The sequence below is a fragment of the Telmatherina bonti genome (genome assembly GCF_933228915.1).
Source record: "Telmatherina bonti genome assembly, chromosome: 22".
NCBI classification, from domain to species: Eukaryota; Metazoa; Chordata; class Actinopteri; order Atheriniformes; family Telmatherinidae; genus Telmatherina; species Telmatherina bonti.
The window spans coordinates 11017794-11044030 of record NC_136631.1 but is presented as its reverse complement, the minus strand read 5'-3'; the positions used below and the strand labels follow the sequence as shown (position 1 = coordinate 11044030).

Genomic DNA, 26237 nt, shown 5'->3' with positions numbered 1-26237 from the left:
GTGATGAGGACATACTGTATTGTATGACTCAGAGCTGTCCAGTTCTTATTTTGGTCTGCTGTGTTTGAGCTGTTATCCAGTTTTTTTTTTTCTTTTTTTTCCCCCTTGGAGAGGACGGAAGCTTTTTCTTTCCCTCCCGTTCCCACTCTGACCTGCTGCTTCTTTGTATTGTCAATCTGAGCCTCTTTCTCCATTACCTTTCTAAATTGAATCATGGATCTGGTCAGCTGGTTTCTCTATGCAATTGGTCAAATCTTTTTTTTTTTTCCCCAAAGAACGGGCGAAGGAGTGCCTGCAGGTCCTGACAGAATGCATGCTGCTGGATATGTGATGAAGGTCATGTGCCTGTTGCTTTTTTTTCTGTGGAGGATTTCTACACAATTGGATTTATGATAACTGGGTTTCTGCTCTCTTGTGTGTGCGGTTTCCTGGTATGTCGCAAATTTTGGAAGATCTGTGATGGACTATGCTGAGCAACTAGCAGCACTGAAACTCATGCAGTGGGAGAGCTGAGCCATGAACTGAATGCCACTCTTGCCCGAACTGGCAGGCTGGATGCAGTTCTGGAGCTCATCCGTGGGTGGAAAACATCATGGAGAAGCTGATATTTGGTTTGGTGGAAACTGACCCCCGATTCGGCTGTTTGGGAGTCCGACTGAGACCACCGAGGACTTAAGGCTGAGCCAAACGATGCTCGGCCTGACCCAAAACAAAGCTGTTATCTGAATCTGGCTTTCTCAGCTGCAAACTGACTGGCTGTGCTGGGAGATCCCACCTGACCACGCCCCCCCATGTATTTTCTTTATGTTGTGTTTGTCTGAATATATGCTTTTTCTGTTTCAATTTTTTTTTTTTTTTTTTTGTTGAATCTCTAGACTGCCCTGAAAAGGCAATACAGAGAAACTTCCTTTATTCTTCCCTCCTCCAACCCATGTTTACCTCGTGTTTTTTTCCACTCTGCTGAAAGGCGGCGCCGGATAAAACTGGCTGCGTGGCCTAAATACTGCCCGGATCTGTGTTCTTTGGAATGGTTCTACATTTGTCTGTAAAATCTTGGACAGGTAGTACTTGAACCTTGAATTTTCCCTTTGGGATGAAGAAAGTATTCTCGATCTTGTGTTTGTAATGAGTAGATACTACAGACCCCAGAATTGTAGTGTTTGGAGAGGCCTCTGCACAGAGTGAAGCCTCAGCCTGTTTGGCAGTTAATGATGAGTCGCTGGAAATCTGCCAAGCTTTCCTCCTGTCCTTCAGACCAAAGACTTTCCACACACACCACTGTGGTTTTGTGGCATTTTTCACTTCCATTTGTCTGTTAGTTGAAAAGAAGTCTTGAATATGGTTGCTTAAAACCTTTGAGATAATCAACATTTTTTGACTTTGAATACAGTTTTACTCAGCACTTAGAATATGTGTAGCACACTTTCTTCATCGTATAGCCGTGGTTACCAAAAGGTGAAAATCTCTTCCAGCAAAAGATCCCTAAAGTGTAAGTCTTTATAAAACCTCACAGAGTACAACAAAGTCTCAGACACACAGAATGGAAACTGTCCTTGATTAAAGTAAAGCACAGGATTAAAAACTGAACTTATAAATGTCAAAACATAGCCTTTAAAACAGAGCCACAATAACCTATGTCGATGTGTTGGTGGTTGGGTGGCACAAGGGGAGCTGGATCAATAAAGACTGAACCTTAAAGTCCACATGAGCATCAGTGAATGCAAATCACAGTTCCTACATAGTAACTGTGGGAAATCCACAGAAACTCTTCCTAAATGAAGACTACTTTTAAGCTACAGTCATTTAGGCTGCATCATGGTGGTGTGATCAACAAAGCCGCCTCATTGTAACAAGGTTTCTGGTTTGAACCTCAGCTTCTTTCAATCATCCAACATGTTTTTGTGTCAACTGCGGAGTCTAAACTCTCTCTACGAGTGAGTGCGAGTCATAGTTTGTCTCTGTGTACTGGCCCTGGTCCACAACTTTCCCTGTCCTCAACCACCATGCAGTCCTATTCCCAATAAGCAAGTAGAACATTACCAATCTATACTAATTAATTAATTGTTAATTACAACCTATCTACAAGCATGGTTCAATTTCTCCATTTATTTTCATTTACTTACGAATAAAATAAAGCAAAGAATGGATCTTTTGCATCTTCTGCTCATCATCCAGAGCATGGAGACCGCCATATGGAGCAGTGCAAAGAGCCACCCCTCATTTCCTTCACAGTTTACAAAGACAACAGGAAATACTGCATGTGGAACAGTTTATTTAATAATATGCAAACACATGGAATAGCAGTGTAAGACTAAACTGGGACAATTCCAACAAGCTTAAAAAAAAGTCTGTTTGGTCTGAGCTGCTTCATTCTTTAATAAAGCTTGAACCTTCTGAGACAAGCTTTTTTGTCATTTCTATAAGTCTAACATAACAGCTCTGCACGACTCTTGAAGGTTGACTTCCTTTTGTTCAATTCTATGCAAAGAATATCCCACACTCCTTTTATAACTGGCATTTGGAAAACAGTAGATGGATAAAAATGAGGGTCCAGACCATAAACTGTATATAAAAAGATGGATGGAGCTTCCATGGCGTCACCCATAGGTTTCTGAACAGCTGAATTGAAGTTTGGTGGGCGGTTTATACCATCGCCATCTTGGCAGGGGAATGCGTGTCGTCTCACCCAGAAAATCCAAATATAGGCAAAGACGTGGAGCTGAGAGGGGGGCTGTGAGTGTCATGGTGGATGATTGACATCGAGTGAACTCCGAGCTTTCTGTAGCTAAGAGCTAACCGAGCTAACCCGGAGATAACAGAAGCTAACCAGCTCACGGAGGAAAGCGGGCTAAAGCCAAGTCACGTTGTTAGCCAGCTAAAATCCACGGTTGTTCTGCGTTTACTTGAAGTGGAAGATCGGATGCCTGCCAATTAAAAGGACACGGCACTAAATAAGCAGAATTTCAAGATTAAATTACTTTTAAAAGGGCGAGTTAGAAAAAAATTTCACTACCCCCACAGTTGTCATGAAGATTAACCTGACTTATTAAATGGATTTTTGAACCAAGCTGTAAACATTATTTCTTTTGTGAAGCTGGCCTTTTTAACATGGGAGTCTATGGGGATTTGCTCTGTTTTGCACCCAGCCCCTAGTGGATGAAGGGGGAACTGCAGTTTATACACTTCCGCATAGGCTTCCCTTTTAACTGCTGGAGGTTGCCGCTTGGTCCAGACACGTCTCTCATGTCCTGTCAGGTCTTTTCCCCATTTCTTAAAGGTGGAGTATGTAAGATTTTCAATATTTTCAAAATAAATTAACTAATAAAATAACTACAATCATAAACAGATAGTTTTTTTTAACATATAGGTCCCAGTCTGTCCATATTTGATGCGTTATTAAATTACAAGTTTAATTAATGACAAAAAGCACATTTTTTACTGGTAGGCAAACATTTAAGAAGGGTCTTTGTCATTGATTAAACTTGTAATTTAATAACACATCAAATATGGACAGACTAATTATGATTGTAGTTATTTTTTTAGTTAATTTATTTTGAAAATATTGAAAATCTTACATACTCCACCTTTGAGGACATCACTTTTAGAGTCTTTCCATCTGCTGGAGATTGTTGGCTTGACACTTCATTTGTCCTCCACTTGTCCAGTTTCCTCAAATACCGTACACCATGCTGAGACATGTCAGTTTTTCTGCTACTTTGAGAATCACCTTGTTGGTGCAAAAACATATAATTTTCTGTCTGGCCAACTGTTTTGTTTTGGACACTTTTCATAGATGCAACTCCAGAAATGGGAATAAATTATATCATTACAACAGGCTGCCAGTAATCAAGAGTTTAAAGATACAATTTAAAACGGACAAACAGACCTATAAAATACTGCAAGTTGCAAGCAAAAAGCAGCCGCTCAGGAGATTTAAACAGTTCTGTAATCTGCTGAAGGGAATCAACAGTCAGGAATCATCAATTCTAGCACTGCTATTTAAAAGTCATCCATCCATGGTAGATATTTTGGAGCAAAGCTAATGTATTATATATGTGTTGCATCTTTTATGATAAAATTATGCTTGAGGGCAACAACCAGTGTGAATCTTATTGCTTTGGTGATGCTGATGAGCAGCATCTGGCACAACAGTGCAATGTAGCCATCATCACAGTGGGGGGACGGTTTTGAATGTCAGTAGATGGAACTCAGTCCAACATAAGCCATGCATTAAAAAAAAACACCATCTGTGCATTCATCTGAATGGAATCAGCGATAATTTTCTGTCAGTGAAAGAGGTCTCCAGAAAAATAAAAAGCTGGTTTAGTAGCATCGTCTGCCAAGAAGTCAGAATATTTCTCCACTGCGTGATGTATAGCTTTGTGCAGTGCTTCAGTATCTGTGTGTGATGAATAACAGTTGCCAAGCAATGTGTGACAAGTTACAGCTCAGCGTCTTCTGTGGACCAGGGGAGCTGGAACAGAAAGGTCATAATTCATGTGATTTGGCAAATAGGTTTTTTTTCTTTTTTTTTTAAGTCAGCAATGTAATTAGTCCGAAAACTAGATTATTAGTTTATGTTACGATCATCTTGATAGATAAACAGGTTCAGAAACTAGCTCCTAGGATGTAGAACATCATATCTTTGATGGGGAAGAAGCATGAAATGGTGTAGAACAGGGGTGTCAGAATCCAGTCCTCGAGGGCCGGAATCCGGCAGGTTTTTGTTGTTTCCCTCCACCAACACAGCTGATTCAAATCAATGGATCCAGCAGCTTCTTGTCAACCTGTTTGACTGTCAGTCAGGTGTGTGTTGGAGCATGGAGACAACAAAAACCTGCAGGATACCGGCCCTCAAGGACTGCAGTTTGACACCCCTGCTTTAGATGCTTATGTCTCACTTCTTTCTGTGGAGGATTTCTACACTATTGGATTTGTGATATCTGGGTTTCTGTGGTTTGGTGTGTGCGGTTTCCTGGTGCGTTGCAAATTTTGAAAAAGATCAGTGATGCACTAGGCTGAACAACTCGCAGCACTCAAACTCGTGTGGTGAGAGAGCTGGACCGTAAACAGGATACCAGTCCAGCAGGCCGGTTGCGGTTCGGGAGATCCAGACCCAAAACAAAGCTGTTATCTGAAACTGGCTCCCTGGACTGGCCTTGCCAGCCTGGTTTATCAAGTCTCCTGGAATGTAACGCGGTCTGACGCTCAGTCCCCACCACCCCACTCTCTTCTCAGGCCTGCAGAACTAAACTGAACTCAGCTCTCAGGGCCACATTTACATCAACAGGTGGCTGACTGGGATGAACTGGGGGATAGTTCACAGACTCGCTCACTGAATGCACACACACTGATATTGACACACTCTCCTATCTTTCACTGCCTTCTCCAGACCTTGCCCCTCCCTTCACCCACTAATGGCAAGTTGAAGACGCCTTATTGGCTGCAAACTGACTTGCTGTGCCAGGAGACCACCCCCTCTTGCATGTGTCTCCTGTGTTGTGATTGTCTGAATATATACTTTTGAGGTTTCTTTATTTCCCTGTAAGAGCAGTACAGAGAAACTTCCTTTTTTCTCCTTCCACCCATGTGTACCTCATGTTGTTTCTTTCCATTCTGCATGTAAGGTTCGCTGCTAAGCGCCTGCTGCCGCAGTCTGCCCGATCCCCTTTATGTTGATGTATATGTATGTTTTTGTTTAATCTCAGACGGGTTGTACTGGTCGGATTTTCTCCACTGTGAGATTAATGAAGTTTAGTTTCATTCATTCATTTAGAGTATCAACCCATTTTGGAGTCCCTTTGGAGATGCTTGGGAGCACTCCTAATGGTGTCTTTGCTGTTCTGTTTAATAATCTTGTAGGCAGAGACACCTGGAGGGGCGCAACAAGGAAAACCGTACTACCGACGTGAACTTTGGACATCTGTCCTTATATTTTGTCCACAACATGTTGAAGCAGTTTTTTTTCTATCTGCATCAGTTTGAGCTAAAAAAAAAAAAAAAAAAAAGAAAAAGAAAAAAGCTTTCTATCTCCTGATTGATTTGCGGTGCTACCCTCACCTATGGTCATTAGCTGTGGGTATTGATAAGCCTGAATGAGATCGCAGATACAAGTGGCCGAAATGAGTTTCCTCTGCAGGGTGGGTGGGCTCTCCCTCAGACTTAGGGTGACAAGCTCCACATTGAGAGGAGCTAAATGAGGTGGCCAGAGCATCTGGTTAGAATACCTCCTGATCACCTCCCTGCTTCAATGTTCCATGCACGCTCCACTGGGAGAAGGCCTTCAGGGAAGACCACATTTCTTGGCTGGTCTGGGAACGCCTCAAGATACCCAGAGACAAGCTGGAAGAAGGGAAGTCTGTGCTTCGCTGCTTAACCTGCTGCTCCTGCAACTCGACCTCAGATAAGCGGTAGAAAACAGATGGAAAGATGATTGGAGCTGTGACTGATTAGGATTTGAATAAATTTTAAACAGCTATGAGATACAAGCAGAATGGAAATAAGCTCAGCCTTAAACTCAAGTACACACAGCCCAGTGTCATGTCCATGTCTTTCACCAGTAGGAGTTACATAACACACAAAGCAGTGATGCCCATCACAGTCGGGAAAGTAACAGCATGACCGGGACTATATCTGACTGGTTTAATTGTGCTTATCGAGTCCTGCTTAAATTTAGATTACAGTGTTTTTATTTAAAATGCATTAAACTAAGAACCATTAGAAATGAACACACCTAAGCATCAAAAGGTGTTTAAAATAGAGAGGCAATCGCATCTTTCTCTGATCAGACAGCTAAGAAACAAACATCGCCAAGTTATGACCTCATTAGTTGCTGAATCCACCTTCACACAGGAAGTAAATGAGTGACGTCATGTGCTTCTTCCTCTGAACACCACAACATGGCAGATGATGCTGCAAAAGCAGCTTTGGCTCTTTAAATTGATTTGGATCATGTTTGCAAATTCAGAAAACAATAAAAACTGCCCTCCTGAAACTGATTTGGGGGCAATAATGACCCATAATTTGCTTCTTCTACAGAGAATGTCAAGCTGACAACAGTGTTCGTTAAGACGCCATGGTGCATTCTCGCTCGCTCTGAAGCCGTGTTTTGATGCAGAGAATCTGAACTTCAGCATAGTGGGACAATGCTCAAACTGCAGGATCTACCTGTAAAATCACATCTGATTCCATTTCTAATATTCATAACCAAGTGTTCAACATATCTCCCCACTACCATCGAAAGTAAAGCAGAATTTTAATGTTAAAACATCTGTATTAGTAGTATTTTAACTCCCAAAATCCACAACCTTACTTCATAAAATAAAGATTTATTTGCAAGTATTATCCTTACTTCCTTTCTTACATTCAGACAGAAATTGTTCATCTCTCTTCACTCTTTGCTGTCAGAACTGCTCTGTAAGTGTGTCACATGTTCAGCGTCACTTGAGCAGCTTTGTGTTCGGTTGTGTCCCTTTTTAAAAAAAAAAAAAAAAAAAAACTTAAATCAGCAGAGCGTCACTTTAAGCAATGTTATTCACAAACTAAGTAGCATCATTTCTCTTGGTCTTTCTTTCGCCATCTCTTCGCTTCTACACTACCTTCGTCCATTTTTAGTTGAAAGGAAGATGACGCAACTTAATATTTTCTACTGTTAAAACCAGGGATAGACCGATCCACTTTTTGGGAGTTTCGATCAGATACCGATATCCAAAACTTGAATATCTGCCAATACCAATATTTGCAGATACCAAATCTGTTTGTGTGAACATTACTGTGACTCTGGTTATTATTGCTGTTATAATTGTAAGATTTCATTAGGTTGTAATAAATTACCCATCCTTTCTGAAGTTACGTCACCAATACACATATAAAATTACATATCTAACCATTTCAACAAATTTTATTTTTAATCGGCACATTTTACCAAAATACAACTATAAATGTGTGGTTTTGAAACAAAGATCTAGCTTTTAGTGCAGCGTTCCTCATTGTGCAGCTCACGAGCTGCGTGCGGCTCACTGACTCTTGACCTGTGAAGCAGCCATTGTCTTTCTGAAAATGTTATCTAAACAAGTCATAATGATCCTCAACGGTGCAGTTCTCTCCTCAAACAAGAGCTTCAGGCTGCTTGCAAAAACTTTGCTGTCCTAACGGCCCTAAGTGACCTGTCAGAGTTGCCAGTTTTGGCAAATTTGAGCTGAGCACCGAACTCCGGCAAAGAGCTGCTCCGTTGGTAGCTCCGTTTATATACATTGAAAAAGAAACGCCCACATTCTGATACATTATTGTATTTTCACCATATACTGTTGCATAAGAATGCAGAATTACTCCGTGCAATATTTAAGATAACAATTCCTTGCTAATAAGCTGAATGTTACTGATTTGGCAACGTAGCAGGATACGTGGCGTTGGAACGAGTTTTTGGGAGGTGGCGGCTCTCCTTTTGTCTTACTATATTGAGTGCGGCTTTTGTTGAATTAACAGTGAGGATCACTGGTTGTGTAACAAAGAAATGTTACATTTGAACATTCAAGGCATTTATTTCTTTTAAAACATGTCCAAAGCATCAAACACATCTGCGCTAGCTTGACTAGTGTGATATCGGTTGTGGTATTGGTACACTTTTATTACTACCAAGCCTGAGTACACTCGCTTGGTATTGAGTCGATACCGATACTGGTATCGGTGCATCCCTAGTTAATACAAATATATCGCTACCTTACATGCAATTTGTGTATAATTTGATAATCTTTGACTTCTGCTAAAATATCAGATGAAAAGATTTGTGAGCGTTTCTACAAATACCATGCATTGCCAGGTTTCATCTAAGGTTCCATGTACAAGGTGTTCAAAATGTGTTTCATTGCATTTTAAAGTTTTTCTCTCACAAATTTTAGTTATTTTATGAAATTTTAAAGTTTGCAAAAATTGTTACATTTCAATTTTTTTTTTAAATGTTTAAAATGGAAATAATTTACCTTTTTTTGCTTGTTTTGTATGCTGCTATTGTGTTATACATCAGATAATGCTCTACAAAGTGTATTTTGCAGGGATGAACACTTTAACAGACATTTTCCCTGACGTAAACGCACTTCAATCCAAAATAAATTTTAAAATGTTCGTGTCAACAGAAAGGGATAAACATCTACACCTGTAACTTCAAGGCAGGCGCGTTTAAACATAAAAATTGTTTTACTACAACTTCATTCAGTTCAAATCCCACCAAACATAAATTTACCAACACTTATTGCATCATTTAATCTATTATTTGGCTATAACTGAAACATATTTCACACATTTGAAAAAGGGTGAATTCACCATATTTCTCATGTACAAGGACTAATTTAAAGAGACCCAGAACATTTCTGAAGTTAAAACGCAGTACGGAGCATCAATTAATCATCTGAAGCTGATTTCTGACTGTGAACTATGAGGATGACTAAGATGAATGTTTTAAACAAAAACCATTTCATGTTGGCTTCTTTTACATCCATTTTTTCCCATTATAAGACCAAGATAAATGAACAGCATATTGATCAGGAAAAGTGAAGAAGAGCTAATTACCGGGGGGCTTTTGAAGATATAAAAATAAGGTCCTCTCAGTGCCAGAAACTTGAATGCTGGAGGTCGACCGGCTGCGCCGCCCTCTGGACTCTCACATGCCCAGCCCATGTGAACGATCTGCAGAGATGACATTTGCACAAATCCACTGTTTGATTAAGAATACATGGAAAAACGATGACATCTCTTCTTCCTCAGTCAAAATAGCAGAGAAGGAAAATAAGCGCTGCCAAAGTAAATAAATGAAAAACTGAAGCAGTTAGAAGGTGGTGCGTTTAAATGGAAACCCTTCAGTACAGCGCCGTCGCAGCTGCCATGCAACTGTTTACCTTTGATCGACACCAGACTGACATGGGCTGACACTCCGCTCTCCTCTGAGCATCAGAACATCAGAGATTTACACACGGCTTAACGTCTAAACGCTGTGACCAACAACGTTTGGTTTTTATTCAGATTTTTCCTAATGAACTGAAATAGAGCCGTTTTCGCCAGAGCTGCAGATGTATGTAGACACCATTTTTAGACAGCATTCAAGATCATCCAAAGTGTTCCTGTTGTGCACATTAATGGGGTGTTTAAGCAACACAGTGGCTCAGGTGGGATAGCTGGTCATCCAATCATCTAAAAATTGGCCGATTCCTTTCCTCCTAGTCAGGTTGTTACTGTGTCCTCGGGCACCTCACCCATTCATACACTCAGCATCACTGGTGTATGAATGTGCATTAATGTTTGCTAACGGTCACATGAGTCCAGAGGTGTATGAAGTAGAAGTAAAAATAAAGTATTAGTCCTGCCATGTTTTTGGACCTACAGATGCATTTAGAACAGGTGTTTTCACCAACAGGCTCCTCTACCTGCAGTGGAGCTGAGCAAATTAAATTATCCTGGTTTAGTGACTGGTTGGAAAGAGCTGCCGGACAGGACTTCTACTTCCTACTTCTACTTTATACACCTCTGCATGAGTCCGATTCCAATCAAGCCGGGACATTGTGTAAAACGTAAACAAAAAAAAAATGCAATGATTTGCAAATTCATTTCACTTATGTTCATCTGAATACACTGCAAAGACAAGATTTATAAAACTGATAAATTTTATTATATCTGCAAATATTCACTTGAATTTAATCCCTGCAACACATGTTAAAAAAGCCGGGACAGGGGCATGTTCACCACCTTTCTTACTAACACTCAAGCATTTAGAAACTGCCTCTAAAGTGTTAAATAAATCCATTACATCATCATCATTAGTATTACATTTTAACCCTTAATTTCTTCTCTACCATCACTGCTGCAGCCTGCACTACGTCTACGTCACCTTACGGCTCTGTTAAGCTGCTTGTGAGTAGGATCGGTACCAGCACTTGCCCTACGCCCTGCCTCCCTGCTTCTTGCTTGTCTGATTATTCCAGAGCTTGGTAAACTGTTTCAATCAAGATCCTGCCATTCTCCTGCCTGATTTAAAATTGCAGCTAACCGGTTAGCAATTCCTGTTGTGTTAAATGTGAACAGCTCCAGTCTTACATCAGACATTTGTGGACAAATGTGTGTATTCTGCAACACATTCCTAATGTGGCTTTGTACCTCTCTGTCTGCTTGCTAGTGTTTCCGTTTGTGTGTGTTCTGTATCCAATTTAACTTGCAGCTTTGGCCTGTTGTTGTGAGATGCTTCAAGGTTCTAGGAAACTGGGCCAAGCAACTCAATCCAGCACAATAATTTCCCGTCAGACACAACGGGAGCTTTTAGCTTTTGTTTTGGTTTATTTTGGTTTGGGTAGTGATTTTAGTTTTCTTTTGTACCTGAAAAATAAACCTGAAGCACTGGTGACTTATATTAGTTTGGTTTCTTGATAAGTCAACACTTACATGCCAGACTTCTTTCTCTCTTAAATACTCCTCTTATGTAATAGCTTATCGACTTGAATGGTCAGATGTGATTTGAGTCACTCTGCACTTAAAAGATACAAGCCAGGATAGCACATAACCATAAGCCAGTGTTGGTACCTGATCATCTGAAGAACAGTATTTGTTGATGATCTTTATCTACAAGAGAAAGAAAAGTCAAACAGTTAAATGCAGAGAAAACCTGTTAAAGCACAAGAATGAAGTTATTCTCAGCACTGAGATACTGACAGTATTTTCTGGCTCCATTCCTTTTATCAAATTGAATTTAACCACTTAATGAGAAGCATGAATCATAAACTGCTCTGACAGCTTTGTTTCAGACTGCGGCGACTGTATTTGTCACAGAAATGGCTAAATGCATGCATACAATACAATAATAAATACACAATATCTCTGATTAAGACTCACAGAAACCTAATATGCAGCAGCCTGGTTTGAGGCAACATCTAACAGCACTGATGTAAGCAGATGGTTACACAAGCACACCTTAAAGAAAAAGTACAAGGTGATGGAACCCTATGGAAAGCCCTGTAAATGTGCAGCTTTTCTCAAAGGTTATCACACAGAAATGCTGCAAACCTGAACAAAGTGAAAGCCCACCTGGTGTTTCAAACACATCCAACGCAGTATGACGCTTACAACTAGCTCATTCCAGCTCACCTATTAGACACAAGCAAGCTGCCCAGTCTCACTGTTAAGTCTCTCAAAAAGACATCAAATACTCTAAAGCGACAGATGACGAGCATCCACATGAAAAACACACGACAGACCTAATGTTAGAGTCTATTTAAAAGTTGTAGGTCATTAAAACAAAAGTTCCGCTGCCTCCCAAAGCACACAATCAGATCCTGATTGGCCATTTAGCAATCACTCCACATACATAATTAGGTGATGCAAGGTTGAATTAATCACACTTTAAAAAAAAAAAAAAAGAAAAAAGGCAGCTGTGCAATCATCATGCATGGGTATACAGTACATCTGCATTCACACCAAAAATGCTTTGCATCACCAGTGTGACAATCAGACTGAAAAGAGGAGGAAATGAGAGCAGCTCATGCTGAATGACTACTTAGCAGTCATTAATTAAGGATGAGAGAGGCTCTTTTTGTCAGCAGATAGGGAGAGGTGCTTCAGTGAGTCAACAAGTGCTTATCACAAAAGGATCTATTAAAACTGTGTTAATAAGTGCGAAGAGAAAAAACATGGGTAAACGGGGTAAAACACGCTGCATTCCCAGTTGAAATGTTGTTGCATCGTCTTTATGGATCAAGAAATGTTTACTTTAAATAACTTTCACATTTAAGCTGCTCATAATGTCGTTTCAGTTGAATAATGTCTGATAGTTCTGAAGATGCTGCACCTGAAAACTTGGAAAATCTAAAAACTCCAGAGTTCAAATCCCAGCTTTTCTTTTTACTGTTTTCAGTCAACACACTTGGGGAATATACAACCTGGCCTCTGATGTGAAGAGATATACTCACGTTCTCCTGGGTCAAGTCATTGATATTTGTAGATATTGCTTGGAGCCAGTCTGTGCTTTCTGCTGCAGTACAAAATTGAAGAATATTGGTGCTGGCTCCATCCAAGGCGAAGACTTCAAAACAGTTGGACCTGGAGAAGTGTAGAGGTCAGAAAGAGACAGAAACAGAACAATAAGTGAACACAGTCAAAACTTGAGCTGTCTGTTACATCTAGCCAATTACAGGCAGTAAATCTGGAGTTTTGCATAAAGCGTCTTTCCGAAGCAGGCTATGAAAGCCAACAGAAGAGGTGCAAACAAGAGGCCAAACAATACTGGTCAAACTGTGAATGTTTAGATTAAAAAGGTCACATTTCAAACACAAAGAAGCAGTGCATATGAAAAATAAATCCCTAAAGCACATTTTTGTCATAAGCGTACTAAAGATACGGAGTCTTCCGTATATTTCTTGTACCCTTAGTTTCATTTTTAGTACTAATGGATGCTGGAAACAGCGCAGTACCACTCGAATCTGCAGATGCAGTGTTGCACAATATAGATGCCATGTGACCAGCAAAGCAAACAAAAGACAGCAGAGATTAAATTTATTTAAAGGCTGCACAGACTTCCGAAATCCACCGTGCTGCCTCTTTTTAGGTCTCCAAGAATGTGCACCATCATGACCTCCTTTTCAACCTCAACGAGAAGCGAAAAGTTCCTTCTTGTTCTCGAGGCCCCAAGAAGAAAATATCATTTTGTTCTCATGGACGTGCTTGAAGACAGACACGTTGGGCTGGCAAAAGTTTTGTCATGTTGGGCTCCAAGAAGTATCGTGTGATTGGTTTGGCATTTGAGGTGGGCGTGGTTAACACGGAAAAGCCTGAAGCGGATTTTTGCTGTTGCTGGTAAAACTGATTGTTTTGATAAAACAGCTGATCGAGGTGGTAAAAGTAAAAAAGTACGAAAATTCTTACATGTTCCAGTAAAACCCACGATGCAGCCACGTGTGCACAAACCGCCTGCCGCGGACATAAAGCAGACGTCGCCGCACGCTGCAGACGTGCTTTTCGTGGGGAATGAATGGACCTGACGAAAAAGAAATTTTCTTGTTCTTGCGGCCTTAAAAGCAAAAACAACGTTTTAGCCAGACTGACACTGACTTGTGAAACCTCTTTACATACCTACTGGGAGTATAAATGAGTTAATGGTGCATTCACACCAACCCTTCCCAGTTGAACTCTTATTTGCTGGTAAAGTCTTGCGTGCTTGAGAGGTGCAAATCCTCAACTTAACTCTGATGTGCACCAAAGAAGCACATTCTGGTCCACCTTAAAATGCAGGTTTCCATGCAGGGCATTGTGGGAACAATGCTGTCATAAAAATTGAAGCTGTCCTACAAATTACAAATATACAAGCACATTTTCTTATTGGTTGGTCCAGTCTTCTCCTTCAGCAACCTCAGCTGAGGGAAATACACTATTCAAAAAGTTTGTTGTTTTGGTGAAAATGAACTGGCTGAACACTCGAACGCCTAGGTGAAAGGAGTCGCTAATCATCCAGATTCCACCGGACTATAGGTGTGAAAACAACCCAAGTACACCCTTACAGCCTCCACAGGGATCAGGAATGTAAATAATTGCCAGGTATGCTAAAGTGGGAAATGTGACACCTTCTGTGACCAGCTAAAGCTAGATTGAAACCAAGTCCTGCAACGAGACAATGGCTACGGTTACATCATGTTTATTAATTCAGAATTAATAATTCTGAATTAAATAATTCAGAATTAATGTATTTTCCTACGAGTTTACATGAAAATAATTCAAAATCAACATTTAAATGAAACACATCCTCACCTAATTCCTCTTTAGAGCGGCGGGTTGGGAAGGGTTCTGATTGGACAGAGGTACATATGACAAACCGGAAATAACAAAGTTGGCTTCCTGGTTCTCATCTTTTCAGTCGTAACTTGTAAAAAAAACTATATATTAAGTACCAGCTGTGTCGTTATTTTTATTATAAATTTGAAGTACCAGCTCCACACGAGCGGATTACTTCACTTTTTGCAGCAACTGAGAAGGAGAATAAAGATAGACCACTGAACACGGGAGGTAAAACAACATGTGTCATCGGGACAGGACAAGGTAACGAGCATGCTCAGAACGACCAGAATTAACTTAGAGCGGAATTAAGGTTTACATTATAGAGAAATTAAATAGATCGGAATCAAAATGTGAATAAACCAGAGACTTACATCAGAATTAAGTTTAATTCTGAATAGAAATTTGCATTAGGAATTAAGTGTTTACATGGTTATTTTTCATCTGCTTCAAGCAGAATTAACTTTAATTCAGACTTAAAGAGGAATTAAAACTCCCAAGTAAACGTACGGATTGATCCGAAGTCCAGACGTCAATATGACTGAAATGTCTTGGTGGGATCCTTGGAGACAGATGTGGAGAACCAAATACTCTCAAACCTCAATGAACTAAAGTGACTAAAATCCCTCCATGACATGAGATCACACACGTTTACCACAATCTTTGTGCTGCTAAAGCTGCATCTACAAGCTGTTGAGCCTGGACTTTTTATTTCGCTGAAAAATGAGTGTAATAGGTCATGCTGTTGTCCATATGAAACAGCATTAAACTCATTTTAAACCTGGTTAACGCCAAAGGAGCTTTACTATTATTCATTCATTTTAGCAAACATGAACCAAAGCTGGGATAAAAACGACTCTGCGTGATGCTGTCCAAATGGTTCAGAGAAATTATTCACACCATTGTCGCCACGTTGCTGCATATTTGCTTTATTTCGAGTATATCAATATATATCTTTTTAAATCTGTCTCTGTAGTGCAGCAAGGTTAAGTGCACTGCTTTGAAAACAAAATTAAATTTCTTAGAGTGTTGATGAGGTCATCTTAGAGGGATCACACTCATCAGCAAAATGCAATACTTTCTGACATTTAATTTCAGTGCATTTTCATGCTGTTGACATTTTTGCCCTGGGAGATACTTGGAAAAAAAGAAAAAGAAAAAAAAAGCCTGCTAAACATGGAAGCAGTTGTGTGTGATCAAAGTGGAGCATTTGCAACAAATCTGAAGGATTCAAGCGCATTGAAACAGAGCAGCAGGAGAGGTTTTATAAAGGTTTGCGACGTGAAGGGGGATAAACAAAGCAAGATGAGACTTCCAATGCTCGATATGAAGCAGGAAACCTAAGAGAGCATCTAAAGCCAACAGTTCTTCCTCTCTAGCAGACATTTTTAACAAATCCTCGGGTGGGCATGACTTCCACAGTATATCTGCAATAGGCTTGTTAAAATCTTATGTTCCGCTGCCTGTGTACTGACCCAGTGACTCTCCAGGGGTGACTTTGACTGAGCTTAAATTTAGTTTATGTAACAAGGGTGAAAAATTCTGTGTCAGAAAGCCTGTCCTGACTTTGATATGTGTACAAATTATAAATGATACCAATGTCTATTCAAGATCTTTGACCAAAATACATTACAAAGAATCTACAATGTATCAAACTAGTCTTTTGGGGGTTTTTTTGCCCATGCAAATCCCTCTGTGGTCATGCAGACATGTAGAATGACAGAAGGAGGATCAAAGTGCAGTGAATGAAGAGCGCCGAACATGGAGATTAAGCGAAGAAATGGACAGCTGGCAGATCAGTGTCCAGAGGACACCGCCCTGTCGGGAGGAACTGCGAAAGCTCTTCAACCTTCAGCAAACAGGGTAAAAAAAAGAAATCTAACGGAGAGCTGGGATCTTGGGAGTATGCAAGTCTTTCGTATGTCGGTGCAGTTCCCAAAGGCACAAATTATTGTTGCCCTGCCTGCTGACTAGCCAGTAATAAATCCACTGAGACGGAGACGGACGAATCAACCCCGTCAACATGCAGGATAAAACAGGAAGAAAGTAAGGGAAAAAAAAAAGTTTGGGGGAGGAATCTAACAATTAGTTTTACTGTACTGTGACTGGCAATGTGAGGGAAAATATGGCCGGGCTGCTGATTAGTGAAGCGGAGATGTGGGCAAGCTTTGGGCCATTTCGATCGCAGCATAATGAATGAGAGGAACGTGTTTGCTTCTGATTTCTAACCAAGAAATTCATACATGCAAGTTCAACTTAAAATGCACTCCAGAAGAAGAAGAGTTATTCAAGTCTGATTTACTGTTTTAATTTATGTCAGTCATTGCAGGGTTCATGAAATGAAATCACATTTATGGATTTAACCAATTTTCTGAAATGATTATTCAAAATGTTTGTTTTATAATTGCAAGTCCAACGTTGCTACGCGGCCCGTGTGGGGATTAAATATCTGCAGGAAAATCCTGCATGCATGCAGCTCACAGCAGCTGGTTTTAATAGAATCCTCACTCTTTGCTCTCATTATACTGAATTAGTGCAATTACAGAGCAGTAAATTAAATACAAATTATTTCAGAGCTGCATACTTGGGTATATACACTCACCTGGCACTTTGAGGTACGTATGTTCAATTGCTTGCTGACACAATACCTAATCAGCCAGTCAAACAGCAGCACTCAATGCATTTAGTCATCGACGTGGTCAAGACAGCTTGCCTGAGTTCAGTTTGAATCAGCAGTCTGGAACGAACAGCCATGCCATGTTCAACGTGGCTTCTGATGCTGAAAATATGCTGATCCACCAGGGTTCACAGAGAATGGCCCGTAAAAGAGAAAAGTAGCAGTTGTCTGGACTCTGCTGATGTCAGAACAGAACAGGTGGGGTTTTTTTTTTTACTTAATGTTGCTTTTTCATCATTTCCAACCACAAATTTCAACCTAGAGGCAGAATAGCATATCTGAATGCACATATCCCACCCTGAAGCAGGTGTACTACAACAGCAGAAGACCACTCTGGATGCAGCTTCTGTCCTGCTTCTTGAACAGGAAACTGAGGCTAAAATTCACAAAAACTCAAAAACTCAAAAAAAAAAAAAATCAGACAATAGAAGATGGAAAATTAACGCCTGGTCTGATGAGTCTTTACTTGCATTCAGATGGCAGGTCAGATACAAACATTGAAGCATCAGTTCAGGCTGGTGATGGCGCAATGATGTGAACATTAGGACACTATGGACCCCTTGGCAACTACTGAGCATCACTTAAACCTGGCTTGATTGTGACCATGTCAATCCCTCATGGATGTGCAGCTGAGAAATCAGCAAATGCAAATCTCTGAGAAATGTTTCCAACAATGCCGAATCAATGCAACAAAGAATCAAGACAGTCAAAAAGGCAAAAAGGGGTTCGACCAGAAAGGTTGATATTTGAATATGTGTCTCATCTGATCCACAGCTCTGGAGGATCTGAAGGAGTTAAAAAAAAAAAAAAAACCTGGAGAACCTCACCAGTAGATCAAAACTGATGAGGCCTCTTCAGGAGTTCAGAAGTAAAAGTTTGCATGAACGGTGCATGAGCCAGACAGATTTTTTAATTGTAATTATCCCTCAAGCTAGTAAGAGAAACCTAAATGTCATGTTTATGAGCTTTTAACTAGTCTTTTAAGCTAATTAAAGCTTCAGTCTGCAGTACATCTTCATATGAAGGACACTACTGTTTCCTGAAAAATATCAGCAAAGTTTCTCGTTTTATTATGGCTTTCTGGTTATACAGTAAATTTTAAATGAGATTTATACATCATTGAACACAACATCCCAAAAGAATTCTTTATTTTATGATTATCTGCCATCCTGCAAAGTACTTCAGGAGTTTTTGTTTGTTAGCATCAGGCTGCGCATGCACTTAATAATTAATTCAGGTATGAGGTGATCAGTTTGTATTCTAGCAGGGATATAATGGGTAAAAAACACACTTTGTGTTTCTAAATAATAAAAACCTTTATTATTTAAAACCTTATGAGTTACCGTTGATGGAATATTTGCAGATGCCTCTATTTAATTGGACTTGTATCCCCATCGACCCAAGCTGAAACTTTATTCCAATAAACTGCTTGCTTTTAGATAAGAAACCAACACATAGCGGTAGACAAAGCCCGGTGAATTAGCAAGGTTTCTCCCCTTTTCAAATACATCCGTTTTGACAGCTCAAACAAAAGGCTGTGAATACCTCACTGTCAGACCGGGAAGCAGCTCTGACACTTTAGTCTTGCTGGAAAATGAGTGCAAAAGGAAGAAACAAGGGCTGCTCTCCGCTTCCTGGCTGTCAGCTATCCATGTGGCCTTACTGTCTTTTTTAACATAAGTGAATTTAAAGTCAGTAAACGAAAGGAAAGCTTTGAGACAGAATTTCAGCAGTAGCTGCGCTGAGGAGGATCCGTACAACATTACCTTTAGAAATACAACCGCATTTTCTGCAGAGTATACAATATGTGGGAAATAAAAAAAAATCAAGATGCAGAACAGCTACAGTTTTGTAACAAATTTCTTACATTTGGTGGTTTAAACTTTCCAGAAAAGAAAACCCATTCAGTGTGATAGCAATTAAGCTAAAATAACCCTGTTTAAGTACAAACATTCAAAAACAGAAATACATAAATGAATATATCATCAAATAAGCTATGTGACCTTCCAAGCTCCAGACTCATGTGAGCTGCTGCAGAAATCATGCGTTTCTATGGTTCTCTTTAATCTTTGCTGATTCAATGTATTCCTCAGTTGAAGCATGAAGAATAACTTATTAAAGAATTGGAGACTTGGGTTTAGTATACAATATATTCAAATCATGAAGTCAATACCATGTCTGCAGATTAAGTACCATAGTTGTCCTTTTCCAGATCTGCTTTAAAAACCATGTAGCAGAAATCTTTACAAGGGCTCAGGAAAACTTCTGAAAAGGAACATAGATTGTTTCCGAACTATGAGCTGAATCTCTACAATCCAAAGAAAAACGCTTCTGTGGTCTAAGAGAACAATTATTTTTGGAAACCGCAGAGGCTGTTCCTTCTAAATCAAACAGATATGAGGAACCGGGTGTGTGTGTGTGTGTGTGTGTGTGTGTGTGTGTGTGTGTGTGTGTGATCACATGGTCAAAAGCCAGTAAAACTGATGACATAAAGATGCATCAGTGTAGGTTATAGGTGACTTGCACATCTGTAAAGGCTCCATTAACACCTAACCAGATACAGGCAACATAATGCCAAACCACATTGTGCACGCATTACAAAAGCATGACTTCAACTAAACTGCTAAACTGAACTGTCTGAAATCCAGACATGTCACCCAGGAAAACAAGTGATAATTTTTAAGTAGTGAGGCTCTGAACTGTTAAGCAGCTGAAATTCTAAATGTCTCCAGCATAATGAGGAAACGTTTCACTTTTCAGCCGGACAGTTTCAACGTTCGTTGCTTACTTGCACTTTTTTCATTCAAATACAGGCTGTAAAAATGTCCACACTGCATTTTGTTTCTACACTACATTAAAAGATTTCTGCAAACAGGGTTTCCGTCATGTTGTTACAGAATCAGCTTTGGCATACAGCACACTGTTGTATCAGCTCATGAAGATTCAGCACATCATTCCACACTGAGAAGCGCAGGCATCTGAGGGGGAGAATAAGATGAAGGGGGAAAAAAGTAAGTAGAAATAGAAAAGGGTTCCAAATGAGCTCAGGTAGGATAAACAAGAAGAAGCAGAAGTTGAGGATAACATCCTGAATCGGACTGAAATTCTTCTCTTTCCACCTCATATTTCTTTTTCAGGCCTGCAAAAAACTGCAGAAAAAGTTCCAATGGGGCAAAATAAGGCCAATGAGGTAAGAAAGAAATTGTTTTACTGCAAGGTTTCTGTTGTTTACTGCCTGTAGACCATGGACTGTATTTAAAAAATGGATGGAGCCTCCATGACGTCACCCATAGGTTTCTGAAGAGCTAACTTAAAGCTAGGTGGGCGGTTCCTTCCATCTCCATCTTGGTAGGGTCATGTGCGTCGTCTCGCCCGGAAAATACAAATATGGGCAAAGAGGTGGAGTTGAGAGGGGCGCTGTGAGCGTCATGGTGGATGATTGACATCGAGCGAACTCAGAGCTGCCTGTAGCAAAGAGCTAACAGAAGTTAACCAGCTAACTGAGGTAAGCGGGCCAATGCTAAGTCACGTTAACCGGCTAAAAACCGCGGTTCTACGTTCTTCTTACTTGAAGCAGGAGATCAGGGACCTATCAATCAAAAGGACATGCCTCGAAATATGCAGAATTTTAGGAATAAATTACTTTTAAATGGGGGGAGTTAGAACAAGTTCAACAAATAGAGCTGAACGATATCACCACTTTGTAGAACATGCTGAAGGGAACTGATAACGCACGCACAGGAGCTTCCCCATTTGCTCTTTCAGGGTTCTTAACTTTGGTAATACAAAGTTAATGTTAATCCAGGTTCTGTCCCTTTTCTTATCCAACAACGTCTTTGCCAACAACTGCAGCAGTTTTTAGAAGTAATATTAGATCCTGGTTTTCTTCAGGGGAAAGTTTTGTTCTATGTGCTGCCATTTTGCTTTGAAAATACGCTACCTTAAAAAAAAACCTAAAAGGATAGGAAATACCAGAGTCCTGTGAGGAACTGTATGTTCTGCATCTGACAGAGGACTTAGTACAAAAAGACAATTAGACCTAATGAAAATACTAGGGTGGTAAAACTGAATCGAAAAATCGAGAATTGGATTTCTTTTGCTTCACAATTGTAAAATTGACTTATTGTTGAAAAATCAAATTTTTTTTTAAAATAAATAAAAAATATCCATTATAAAATTTGTCATTTTTATTGTTTTTATTGATCTTTTCACTTGTCTTCGAGGGCATTATAACAGAAGAATTATGGTCTGGCTACTGGGTTGTCTTTTCCTCATTGAAATCAAGAAAAAATGAAAAAGTTTTATTCATTGATTTTGTTTTTAATCTACAAAGATCAACAATATTGAACAATTGTGAGAATCACAATTGAAATCAAATCGGCACCCAAAAAAAACGGAATTGAATCGGGACAAAAGCATATCGTCACAGCCCTGTTATCTGCAAGCTATACTTCATTAAAAATTACACCTCTGGTTGTTCACATAGCAATTTTTTGTTACATCAACCCCGAAATGATGAATTTGCACTTATCGCCCCTGTTAATCAGGTGATCTCAAAGTGACTGCAGCCACAAGCCATAATGGATGGAAGACCTCCAGTTTGTCCACAGATGTGAGAAAATCATTTAAATGTCTGAAAACAGCACTTCTCAGACAGAAACCAGAGATTTGCAGATTTCTCCCTTTAAAGCAGCGCTACTCATCCCAGTCTGACGAGAGATTTTCATCTCCAGCAGGTTTTTCCATGTGTCCCTACTCCAACACACCCAACTCAAATAAATGAGTCATTGTTCTGAACTTGTGGCTGTAGGATCTGTTTTATTTGTGTCAGGTGTGTTGAAGCAGAAATACAATAAAAACCTGCTGGCTCTCGTAGAGCCGGAGTAAGTAACCCTGCTTTAAAGTAGAATATCATTAATAGTTCAAGGTATCTGGAGGGATTTCAGAGTGTAACGGGCATGGATGTGAACCTGAGGGTGCAATAACACCAGCATAGTCTGGGGGATTGAGAAACGTCCCACCTTTCTTTGCTTTCGTTTTCACATTGCACTTTACTCAAGTGGACAAAAAAGTCTGAATTTACAACAACTAGCGGTGGTACTATCCAAAATGAACACGGAACAAGAAGAAAAACAGGAGGAACATCCATCCCATAGGCTGGCCAGGATGTAAAAATGAAATCCTCCCCTTCAGTCTGCTTGTTCATAGCAAGTAAGCAAAGGAGCAAATAGTTTCTCAAAATTAGCAATTGAGTTTTTAACTTTACTGTTCCCACCTAATGCAGTAATCCCAAGAACCTATCCAGTATGAGCAGCAGGTGAAGCAGCGACATGTCCACCATGTTGCTTATAATGTCATGGATTGCACCACGACCACCTAAACAAGATTTCCTTCAAGACTTCCCTTGTCTGGTCTGCACCAGAGTGCAAACAAGTTTTCACACAACTCCAAACTGAATGCGCTCTTTGTATAAGCAGACCAGAGTTTGTTTAAAGCAGACCAAGCACCACCAGTGTCAATGCTGTGTGCGGAAGCGTACACAGCAACGTTCAGCTGGGACCAAATCATCCAATTCTGGAAGTCACCACAAGGGGACAGTACACAGCACTAGGATTCTAAACTAGAGAAAAGGTCAATCCGCCAGTCACGTTTTTCCATGGCCATCCATCCATTTTCTGCCCCTTATCTGGGAGGACGTGGGAGCAGGGAAGCCTGGACTTCCCTCTCCCCAGCCATATTTGCCAGCTCTTCAAGGGGGATCCCAAGGTGTTCCTCCAGGCCAGTTGAGAGATATCATCCCTCTAGTGTATCCTGGGTCTTCCCCAGGATCTCCTCCCGCAGGCATTTCAGAAAACTACTATTTTCCAGTCTGTTGCTAAATATTAAAAAAAAAAAAAAAAAAAAGATTTGTCTAACTGTGCAACGATGAGGTACAACAGTTGCCAACAAGGTCCAAAAGGCACTCTTCAAAACTATTTGCCATTGTCATGCTATTGTTTGCATGAGCACCTCTAGTGTTCTAGTCAATATTGCATACCGGCCTATTTTCCAAAGGTACGCTGAGAACGCCTGGGCACCACGATGCAGACGAGATATCTGGCAGCAAGTATATCCTAGACATAAGTGTGATTTCCACATGATCCCTCAGAGAGCACAGCATTCATTAGCAGGTGATATACTGTATCACATAGTCAAGAGAGAAAAACCTTCACAGTGTAGGATTTACTGTAGGAAACCTGTCAAGCATTACAATACAGAGTTACATTCACAACTACCTTTCTGATTTTACTATGCAAAAAAGAAGCAGTCTTTTCTGGACCCATCTCAACTTCTCTGAGTTCTGGGATGGACAATCATGTAGGCTGTGGTCAGACCACTTAGTATTCAGAGTCATGTACCCAGGTACCAACCTGTACCCAGACCAAAAAACAAAACGAACTTTGAAACTTATCAGTAACGGGTCCAAAAGTTAGACAAAGCTCCTTCACACATTCCTAAAGGACATTAACATTAATGCTGAAAAGTTCACGGATATTTTTAGGACTGCTGCCTTAAAAAGAATCCTCCATGAACTTTTCAACTAGACAGCTTGAAACTACACTTATACAAAGTGAAAGCAGTGGCTACAGCTGGACTGGCCTGCTTGCAGTCCAAAGCGTCTTCAAATGGGAATATAAGGAGAATTTTAAAAGGAAAAGAAAAACTAACTATGAGGCTTTCAGTACTCCCTATGAGTTATTGCCAAAGGTGGCAGACCCACCAACAGAAGAGGACCACTGTAAGCAGGGGGCTGAAACTCTCCAAACTGCTTCCAGGAGTCCAAACATGGCAGCCCACTGCCATACACAACCAGAGATGGCTCAAAAACAGAGCTGAATTTCCCCGTCAGGATTAATAAAGTAAAAATCACTATTATTAATACTGCAACCTTTATGGCATGTTTGCAGGAAAAATGACAAAATATCTGCATTTTCCATCACTTGGTATCCTCCTTGTTAGCAGATTTTTTTTTTTTTTAAGTCTGGAGAAGGAATGGAAGCAATGCAAAGTGGTAGAAACTTCTTTTTATTCTGCAGTTTCAGGAATGTGTTTCAAATCTGAAATGCAAAGACGAATACAGAAAAATAAAATGGTCAATGGTTGCCATAACGCATTTAAAAAAAAAAAAAAAAAAAAAAGGCCCCAAACTGATTATTATAATTCATTCAAAAGGTTTATTCTATGCAAGTGTTGATCAATATATTTATTTTTCAAGCTTGCAACATGAAAAATCCTTTATTTGTGCACTTTTGTTTTGGGAAATACAACCATAAGTTTTTTTTATAAAAACCAGGCTTCGATTCGGCCCACAGTCTCCACACATCATATCACAAGGTAAATGATAATTCAGATAAATTCTCAAACCTTGAAATACAAGTCGGACCGTGCTCCTTCGAGATCCTGTCAGACTCATCTGTTCACCTCGACCAACATCCTCACTGACATGATCTGTGTTCTAATTCTAATATTCTAATATACCTGCATGTTTTGTAGAGTAAACTCTCATATTGATGTGCTCTCTGCCTCCAGGGCTCTTTATTGACTAAACTCTGCTATTTCTGATTCAGTGCAGAGTTATTAGGGTTTAGCATGACTGAGCTCCAAATCTCTACTTTACATTCCGATATTTCACAACCATTTAAACAGTCATTTAATGCTTGATTGGACTAAACATTTAGGAGAATTAGTATTGCAAATTGAGGGATTGTTGCTTCGCTGAGATAAAACCTGGCAATTTTAGAGACGGCATCTCCTCAGAAACAAGGAGATCATGTGTCTTCATGTTGAGATGTGCATGAAATTCTGAAGTAATTTAAAACCAGGTTATTAATTTTCTAGAATTCATTGCAATAAGTCAGGACTGGAAAATGCTGCAAATGTATTTGCATGCCTATTTGTGAAGATACCATTACCTGAACCGACGCTGCTGACGCTCTCAAAAGAAAAGCTATTGGGCAGGGATCTGCAAATCCGGTGCTCGAGGGCTGCTGTCGTGCAGGTATTGAATGTTTCTGCAACACACCTGATTCATATAAAATGGATCTCCACCAGCTTGTTAAGTTCTGCACAAGTGTGTTTATAACATTTATTGGAATCAGGTGTGTTGCTGCAGGGAAACATGTAATACCTGCAGGACATTGGCCCTTGTTGACCAGAGTTGGTGATTCCTGCAATAGGATTGTGTGGATTTTTATGACTCCTGTCACCCTGCATGCTTTCCACAGTTCTTTTACTTTTCCATTTCCTTTTTCACATAATAATTTGATGATGACCAACATCACAAATTCTGTCACGATGCAATTTCAATTCAGAAGCCGGCGGCATGATATCCTGATCAAACAAAATCCTTTCCATTCATACGGCTAAATCACAAGTTGCAGTTCATCGCCTCACCTTAAAGTACCACAATCATCATTGCATCTTACCAACCGTCCCCCTGTAGGCACACCCAGAGACGTTAAATGACCCTACCAATCAGGCACGCACACACCAGTTTCCCTCCAAACCACTGCCATCTGAACAAGAGGAACCTTTAAAAGCTGAAAAATGGACGTTTTATTCTCAATTTCCTTTCCTTCTTTAAATATTTCATGGTGATTAAATATTTGTGTTGCATGTCTGCTTTTCCCTGAAGACTATGCAAAACGCAGCTAAGTGGATGCATTAACGTAGGTTGTCACTGGTATTTAATTAATTTTTAATTATCAATGCTGACCTTTAA

The 26237-nt window shown here is 40.0% G+C and overlaps 1 protein-coding gene across 1 annotated transcript in view; it reads right to left on the bottom strand.

Moving 5' to 3' along the window:
- The window catches only part of sntg2 (syntrophin, gamma 2), a gene marked incomplete at both ends in the record, with an annotated part of 123905 nt that overhangs the window by 32440 nt on the left and 65228 nt on the right, over positions 1-26237 (bottom strand). The window contains 3 exons of the mRNA XM_079262502.1: positions 9565-9681; positions 11563-11601; positions 12945-13074. Coding sequence (XP_079118628.1) covers positions 9565-9681; positions 11563-11601; positions 12945-13074 — 286 coding nt within the window. The remainder of the gene's footprint in view (positions 1-9564; positions 9682-11562; positions 11602-12944; positions 13075-26237) is intronic.